Source organism: Anneissia japonica, unplaced genomic scaffold (assembly GCF_011630105.1).
Source record: "Anneissia japonica isolate Jap-2015-1 unplaced genomic scaffold, ASM1163010v1 scaffold288048_len465947_cov159, whole genome shotgun sequence".
NCBI lineage: Eukaryota > Metazoa > Echinodermata > Crinoidea > Comatulida > Comatulidae > Anneissia > Anneissia japonica.
In genome coordinates, this window is record NW_022710625.1 from 89615 (window position 1) to 99438 (window position 9824).

Genomic DNA, 9824 nt, shown 5'->3' on the forward strand with positions numbered 1-9824 from the left:
TCACGTTTGCATATATCATTTTGCTTTTTCTAGCACAGAGACGATGTCACATTGACTCTTTTAAGCAACGGAAAAATGTCCTGTAATTACCCTAAGGATGAAAAGTTACCGTTCACGATAGATCTTTCCAACTGTGATTCGATTTCAATTTCTCCGTCGCGCAGCAACAACGCACTGTGTATTGAGATTGGTGTCAACGTAAATCATTTGATCTTCCAAAATAAAAGTCTAATGGCAAAATGGTATGATACCATTGTTAACTTATTGAACCGACTAGGTTTCGACTTTAACACGGAGACCGATCCGAAAAATCCTAAAATCAGGATAGCATCACAGCGAAAAATTAGACCTAAAACATCTGTTAAAAGAAGGAAAGCAATTAGTGCTGTGCCCGTTCTGCTTGACGGGGTAAGTTACACTTTTAATTAACCTGTATTTTAGGAGTTAAATAGGTAAAGCTATTGGAGAATCTAGAGTTTAAATTGTTTTGTTTATTTCTAACAGTCAATAAGAATTGGTTTACAAAGCATGCTTAGTTGATTTTCATCAGGTAATTGGAAGCTTGGTTATTTAGGCGAGTTGTCATGTAAGGCGAGTTTCCTGTCGTTGTGTCAGTGTGTGTGTGTGAGTGTGTCGGTATGTCTGTCTGTCTATCTATCTATCTATCTATTTATTTTCTATTTATTTATTTTTTATTTATTTATTTTTTAAAATTTATTTTGTTTACCGTTAATTAATTTATATTATGTGAGACGATCTCTTCATCAATATTTTTTTTTTATGTTTCTGCTGGGTGTCCTTGTTGTGGTGACTGTTCTTTCTTCATTTGCTTTGTTTGCATGTTTGATGTTTTGGGGTTGGCAAACACTGTATAGGAACTTTGTTCCTCCTTAGCTTCTCCCTCTTCCTGTTATTTTTTTTTTTTAGGAAATTAAAATATTATTATTATTACCATTATTATTATTATTATTATTATTATTATTATTATTATTATTATTATTATCTGTGTGGTAAAAACAATAAAAACAAACAAATCTCTCAGAGTTAACGGCCTTTTATGTGATCCGGCGATCAGCTGGTATCTCTAATCCCAATGTGTCTAGCGCTGTAGCCTAATTATATATCTTTATTTTGAATTCTATTATGAAAACTAAAATATAAAAGCATGTTAGATTGGTAATCTGTAAACTATTTTGTATTTAGGAATATTTATTATAGGCCTAGTCCAAAGGATTTCATGGAAAGCAACGATTATATTTGTATTATACTAGACCTGATTATACCCTCTTTGCTGTAATTTTATGTTAACGTTAGGCTATATATTGTTTTAATTAACTTCTTACTGTTGAAACAAACATATATAAATTGTTTTGCTCTGTGTGTGTTTCTATAGTAGGCTCTTCAAACTTTAGAATATTGATCTTGCACAAAGTGATAGAAATGTATGTTAGAAAATCGGAAAATCGAAAAAAACCCCCAAAAAATGAGCCCTTACGTCCGTAGCCCTTAACACAATGTTTGATTATTATGCATGAGCCAATGAGCAGTGTTCCAGATAATTATCATAATGTATGTTTACAATTGTATTCCAGTATGCCGATGGACAGTCTGTTGAAGCAACTTACAATTATATTCCTCCCAAAGTTAACATGACTGAAATGAACAACGATATGGCGTACACAGAAACACAAGGCAATAACAATGTACAATCCAGTGGATCATACTTAAACGAGCGTCATTGTAACGTGCTCGGATACGAAAGCTGTATTTCACGCGAGACGATAGGCCCACCAGCTCTTCCACACAGACCACAAGTAAGACATAGCAAAGTTGAACCAGTCTCAAGTGTCGATAGAATGGGAATTGATGATCCTGTTGAGCCAATCGCAAGCGTCGACAGACTACCTGTTGCAAGTGTTGACAAAACATCAACTGTCACATCGACTGGCGCTGGGCCAGTCGATGTGACAAGTGAAAATGTGAATTGTAACAATATAAAAGAAGAATACCTCGAACCACATATACAAAAGAAAAATATTGAACATGTTTTTTCAAGTAACCCAAAGGAGTATAATGGCAGTCCTAACACATTTCGAAAGAGAACTAATAATCTAAAATCAAGAATGCCAGATTGCTCAATTAATACAAAAGTCAATAAATTTGGAGAACGAGGAGACAGCAGCAGGAGTCATACGAAACATCTAGTGCAAGAAATGAGTCAAGAGTCACTAATGATTTCAGTCAGTAAGAATAAACTAGAAGGAAATGTCGTTTTATCGATGATGCCTAACACTAGAGTTCTGTTGTAAGTTTTCCTTTCTTTAATTTAATGATATTACTACTGCTAGTACTGCTGCTGCTGCTACTGCTAATGCTACTAGTACTGCTACTACTACCACCACTACTACTACTACTACTGCTGCTGCTACTGCTGCTGCTGCTACTACTACTACTACCACTACTGCTGCTACTACTACTACTACTACTGCTGCTACTACTACTACTACTACTACTACTACTGCTGCTGCTGCTGCTGCTGCTGCTGCTGCTGCTGCTGCTGCTGCTACTACTACTACTCCTACCATCACTACTACTATTATTATACCCCCACCACTGCACTGCATCGACTATTAGCAGTGGTAAATTCAAGAAATGCTCTAGACCATTGATCTCTGTCTGTAAGTCTCTCCCGGACCACCTCTATATTGAATGCATGGATCCGCCACTGATTAGGCCAGTGCTGTATTACTAAAAACACTCTAGTAGTACTCCGATAACATTCCAGACTCTAATCTGTTACCAATATTAGGCTTACAGCTACCATCCACATTAATTACAATAAATAAAAAAATTTTTCCCAACAGCATCGCAGGACTGAAAAACTCATCACTTAATCATACATTATACGAAGGTGATATGATCACGATGATTAACAAACAGAGTATTGACTCAATCCAGGATGCTTTGAGAACTATTCGGAACACAGCTACAGATACGGTAATAAAAGAAAAACATGTCTTCACAAAAACATATGCAACTCGAACTACAGAAATCGAGTCATACTGAAATATACCTAAACATTGATGATAGTTATCGTTATAATTACAACGTTACTAATAATAATAGTTATAATAATACAAGTACACAGCCATTACCATAATAATAATAATAATTATTATTATTAATGATGTTAATGAAAGTAGTAAGAGTAATGGTAATAATAGTAATTGTAAAAAAATGATAAGGATAATCTGAATGGTTTTGGTAATAATAATAATAATAATAATAATAATAATAATAATAATAACAATAATAATAATAATAATAATAATAATAATAATAATAGCAACAATATTATTAATAGGCCTAATAATAAAAAGGATGATGATAACAATTATAGCAATAAAAATAATTATATTAATAATAATAATAATAATAACAATAAAACAATAATTGAAATAACAATGATAAACAACAACTGTAAAAATCATATCGAATGGCACTAATGTAGAAAAATAAAATTCAGTAGGCCTAAATACAACTTTTAAATAATTTATCAGCATAATATGAATTATTATTTAATGTAATTCTCTTCAGGTGGACTTAGTAATTGTTCGAATTCCATATGGAAAAGTTGTGACCATCGAACTACAAGAAAATGAATCTGACCTTGGTTTCAAACTAGAAGGAAGAAAGGTACTGTAAGCGATCACTGACTTTCGAATTAAATAGATCTGTTCTCTAGTAGCTAGCTCGGGGTGTTTTTTTGTGAACTTCAGGTACAGACAATTTGATTTTGAAGACGATACGGGGTGGCTAAGAATCATTTCTGGGTTGTTAACACATTGCGAAAATATAAGGGGAAACGGTCATGGGGAATTGCAACTGAGAAAGTAAATAAAAAATTCGCTCTGTATTGCATATTTTTGGCATTTGTGCCTCAATTTTATTAAATAAAAATAATCTAGGCCTATAATTATAATCGTATGAGTTTATTATTGCTTTACTGTGGAAGCCTTATATTTTTATGTACCGGTACATTTTGCGAATTCTCTAGGAATAGAGTGCTATAAAACGTTCCAAATATCACTTTACCCATTTAGTGAAGATTATCCCTTAACTAAACAGTCTGTCAAATAAAAAAGTGATCATTCGAGTATGAAATTATTGTCATCTAACATGGAACACAGTCATGACCATGAGTCATTATGGTTAATACCTTTGACGTAAGGCAAACATTTACACTCTAACTATCAATGATAACAATCGAGGTACAGCACCTGACCAGGGTTGTACTATTAATATAACTTTTTCCCGAGAAATTCCAGAATCATAACATAAATGAATCATTCCAGCAGAATTTTCCAATTTATTAAAAATAAATTTTTAGGTAATTGTTGAGCCTTTTTATTTGCCCTTGTTATTTGAACATTCTTATCCTTATTCTGATTTTTCTTTTATCGATTGGAAATTCCAAAAGCTCATTTTTGTTTATATATCCTCTTCTGTTATGGTTAAATTTATATACACATACTTATATATGGCTATATAAAATAATTATATAATAAGTAGTATTTCTATAAAAGAAAACCCAAAGCACGTCAGAAAATGTCAGTGTTTATTTTGTATTCATTGCTGTGTTTTGCTACAACCTGTTGCGGCTACTTGAATTTGGGAACTAAATTGAAACATACGAATGATGAAGACGCAAAGCATCGAGCCAGGCGCCGCGCACCGAAGGGAAAGAAAAAGTGTGACCTTTACAATAGACGGTGCCACTTAGCAGTTACTTTCCTCTATATGTTATATTATTTCACTTCATAATACTGTTTAATTAAATAATATAGAGATAATATTAGTGATGTAATATTATCTATTACATTATTTAAGGTTGATAGAGTAGATGAAGAGGGTTTGGCAGCAATGGCAGGCTTAAAGAAGAAGACAATTAAGCCGGCAGAGTTAGGGCGTTTTACCGGTACTTGCGTGACTGCTATAAATTGCTTACCACTTGGCCATCATTGTACTAAAGATCAGGTAAGAAATACAGACAAACCCAAAAGGAAACCGTCAAAACAAAACAAAAATAATTTGATAACATAGCGTGCGAGTTATTATAAGCACTGAACTGACGTCATTATGTATGACGCAATAATACAGCATCATAAGGCAATCCCCAGGATGCAAAACACAATTGTTTACATTGTATAGCTCCTAATCAGTATAGCATTATTAAGTATGTTCAGACGACCTTACCACAAACGTAATAATTTACGCGCGCGTTACTTTTGACGAGTGTCCAGACGATGCTTACCCAGCGCATAATGTCCTTTTTACTTCAAAGCTAGTTTGTAGAAGTAATTATGCAAATTTTCAGGAAGTGATAATTACGAATACGTAAACAAAGGTTTACATATCATAGGAAATATTATTTTGCACTCATTTTGTAATAAGGGTCGCATTTACTAGCGAGCTTTGAAGTACGGTTAGTGCGTCTACAAGGCGCTACTCTGAGGGCCTATCCCTTATCTTTCTTGTGCTTACGACAAGTAAACTACTTCAGGGCTTACTTCTGAACGTTTCTTTTGTATTTCACTGACAGTATTGTATTGTAATAATTCTTAATTATATAGGCCTATTATAGCTTGTTAGGTAATTAACAATATTTAATTTTTAACTGAATTTTCCAATTTTAATTATTTTAACAATGTAATTAATTATAAGTACCGATATATTTTTGTAGTTTCATAATCAGACGACATTTATGCAAAGCATGAGATATGTTATTGTTTTGACCATGTTCCGACATACTAACACAATAACAATACTATGTTCGAGCCAGTTCGTTTTCTGGTCTCTTCACTATTGTTGGATTTTGTATCATTTTTCGTTAAATTTGGTGATTAAATAAATATTAAATGACTGAATGATAAAACTAAAATACAAAAATAACGGCAACAAAAACAGCAATCGCGATGATGATGATGATAATAATGAGGATGATGATGATGATGTTGAATATGATGATGATGATGATGATGATGATGTTGATAGAAGTAGATCTGCTAGACCTACCCTTTATATTGCAGAGGATTTTAGTACCATGTTCACGTATAGATGTACAATAGCAATGATAAGGTAGAACATTCTTCTACCATTCATTCACTTATACATATTATTGATAACAGTGTTATTTTGCTATTTTCTTATCATAGACAATGGAATTGCTGTCGATGCACCGTGACTATGTTTCCCTTGTTATGCAACCTCTAGATTTGGTCGCGTGTTTTCAGCACGAGATGGATGCTCTGGAAACCCAGAATTAAAGCGTCGAAGTTATTAGGACTAATGAGCGTCGCATTGTACGATTGACTTTCGATTACGCTAACAATATTACGTTCTAAGAACGTTATAATAACGTTGCAGTTTGGTGATAAATACGTTATTTTGTAGAACCATATTTACGTACTTATAACCTAATTTCACAACCTCACAACGTTCTTATTTATTTATTTATTTATTTTTTGTTCGCCACATATTTATTCAAAATTAATGAAAGCAAAATCCGACAAAATCAAAAGGAAGCAATTCATATAATAAGCCAATCCGTAGTTTGAACTGCGCATGCCTGTATCAAAGGTCAATCCACATAAAAGTTAAGTGTATATTTGTCAATGTCGATTGACGGTGATACGGACATGCACAGACCAAAACTAATCTTGTATTTCTCGAGTACATTCCTTAACATAGACTTAATAGTAGTTTTAAAGCATAAAAATAGTGTTCGTCAACTAACTTTGTATGACGAATCGTGGAAAGTACTGTATATGTTTGGTGTGGCATATAGAACTGTGAAGATAAGGGCAGGAAGATGTAAATAGATGTAAATAGATGGTAAATAGCTCTACATTGTATTACTTTACTTTTACTTTATTCACTTGTTCACTTAATTCCTACCGGTACTACAGTAGAGGGCCTACAAACAAGTGCCGGGAACTAAGGAGGCCAAGGCCTGTAATTAGGCTCCTGGAGTAATCTAAATTATTTAGATTAAACTTAAAATAAAATAGTAGTAGTAATAATTATAATAATAATAATAATAATAATAATAATAATAATAATAATAATAATAATAATAATTATGATAATGATAATGATAATGATAATGATAATGATAATGATAATAATAATAATAATAATAATAACAGCAACAGCAACAACAGCAACAGCAACAGCAACAACAACAACAACAACAACAATAACAATAACAATAATAATAATAATAATAATAATAATAATAATAATAATAATAATAATAAAAAAGGCAAAACAATCCACAGAAGAAACAAGCCAAGCCGGTAAGAACTGGACAAATTAAACAGATGAAAGGAAAAAAGAAGCGCTTTGGCCAAGTTGTTATGAAACACGTATTAGTGCAATATACAGATAATCTACTTCTGGGGCGGATGCAGGGAGAGTGCAAACGGCGCGACCGCACCCCCACCTCCCCACCATCTAAATTGACTGTTGTATTGTTGTTATATTATTTTTAGTACCGGTAAGATTTTTAAAGTATGAGAGTACAGTTTCCGGGCCCGTATTTCAAAATGTTCAGACATTATAACGGTCAGTCACATTCAGTTCTTAATGTTTTATTAAATAATATCTAGTTTATTTATTGGACTGTGCATTGTTCTGTATTCAGGCACAGGTTAGACTGAGGTATGCACTATAGTTTTGATATTATTAGAATTACTAATTTAGAATTGTGATAATTTTCTAGAATGTAATGTTCTACAGAGTTGTTATCGTTATCGGTTACAAAAACAGCCATCTTATGACAGTTTAAAGTGTCAATGATACTGTGTGTACCTATTGTACTAGGACATTTTTGTCCATATAATAAACAGAAAGAAACTATTTTTGTTCGTGTGCTATACGCTAGGTCCCATGTGGAACAACTTATCCCTCACCTCCTCCGTCGGCAAATCTTGGCGGCTTGACTGTTTCAAAATTTGACTGATCCTTTATATAGCCCACGCTAAATAACGACTGCAGAATATTTCTTCGTGAGTCACAAAGTAATATAATCAGGGAACTGTCCCTTAAATGAGTTTCAAAAATAGAGTGTACGATACAAACTTCAACAAAACATAGGCTTACCACTGACAACAAATTAAAGTCCTCCATTTACAATTGAATGCATTGATACATAATATATTTCATTTGTGAAATATATCGCTCGGCCATCTCTCAGTTAAATTGAATAAATTATAATGTTCGTTTTTAAATAGGCCTAAATAAACCATAGAGAAAATAGAACAGTTCTATTTTCTCTATGAATAAACTTACCTTAAATACACGCTAGTATAAAACTTTAACGCTTAAGCTTTAGGATTATCCATACCGGAACGGAAGTCATCCATGTAAACCACAGAGAATTGTCCTATACAATTTATTAAATCACCTATCAATAATACGTTTAGTTGTAATACGTTTTGTTGTAATACGAACACAGAATATTGTTGTATAAAGCGTAATAGCAAAATATCTACTATTCTTTTATTACACATGTAGAATTGTACAGAATTCGAACCCAGAACTTTTAGGATTGGTTGAATAGTCGCCTTATCTACCAAGCTATATAGTAATACATTAGTAGACAGCAAACCTCAGACCGTGGAAGTGTAACCCGATTTCAGTTTGAGTTACAGCCTCGTCAGGCAATGGAGTTGGGGACTGGGGATGGGGAGGCAGTTATGGTAATGGTGAATCAGTACAGCCAGTTAGCACCGCCAATGACAAAAACCAGGAAGCGGCAACCAATCTAGATCCTATCCTCAGGCTACGTAACAAGGCCATCCAGATAGCGGATATCTATCTAAAGGTAGACCGTAGACACAGTCGCAAAGGTGTTTGTCAATGGGCAGCAGCATTCGGCCAAACACAAGCAGAAGTTGGCAGTTTGCATGAGTAGAGCTTTCCTGTAACTGGCAACACTGGTCAGGTTAAAAGACCACTGTTAGTGAAGAAGGGAACGGGAACCAATTTCCCTATTTTCCCTAGGCAACCTACAGTACATGATGTAGTATTTTAATATTGTGGCAGTACGTCACCAACCTGGGAAATCAAGGTGACACCTGTGGTAAGGAAGGGGAAAGTAACGGGCGCCAATCATCATGAACGTTTGAAAGGTCGTGTAATGATAATAAACAGGCCGATGAAAGATCTTGAATAAAAGAAAACTCAACCTATAGCATAGTTTACGAACAGGAACGTTAGAAGCATGACAGATCCAGTGTGACCAGTGATGCGAATCAAATTATAACAAGGGCTAATGGAAAATTATGCCAAATGTTAAATTTAGGGTTTACTTGAAAAGCAACACTATTCTAAATACTATTCTGCCCACGGGAGGTCTGATGTTTCCGACCGGGAGGGGTGGGGATCAGTATAGGGAAGTGGATCAGTGATTTGACGCCTATTCCATCTCGTGCGGCGGTCCACAGGGACCCCGACCCCTAGGGCCCCGAAGGGACGCCTACCCATAAGGTCTTCGATCTACCACTTTAAACCAAAAGGGCTTTGTTGATACATACTGTAAGACTATTAAATGTATCTCACATCAACTGTAGGACATATAGTGTATTCAGTAGAGGATACCATTAGGTGCCATATCATAAATTTTCTTACCCGGCCCTAACTATGGTGTGTTTGAGGTGGTCAGGAGCGTAGCGCCTGTGAGCCCTCGGGAGCCTTGGGCCTCCACATCCTCTATTTGAAAATTAACCAACGAAAAATTTGTGTTGATATTTAAAAAATCC

General features: G+C 34.3%; 1 protein-coding gene across 1 annotated transcript in view; it reads left to right on the forward strand.

Moving 5' to 3' along the window:
- The window catches only part of LOC117107074, a 10342-nt gene extending 3194 nt beyond the window's left edge, over window positions 1-7148 (forward strand). The window contains exons 3-8 of the mRNA XM_033248601.1: window positions 34-408; window positions 1593-2305; window positions 2865-2997; window positions 3598-3696; window positions 4891-5037; window positions 6216-7148. Of these exons, the coding sequence (XP_033104492.1) occupies window positions 34-408; window positions 1593-2305; window positions 2865-2997; window positions 3598-3696; window positions 4891-5037; window positions 6216-6326 (1578 nt within the window). The 3' untranslated portion in view covers window positions 6327-7148. The remainder of the gene's footprint in view (window positions 1-33; window positions 409-1592; window positions 2306-2864; window positions 2998-3597; window positions 3697-4890; window positions 5038-6215) is intronic.
- Window positions 7149-9824: the final 2676 nt, after the last annotated feature.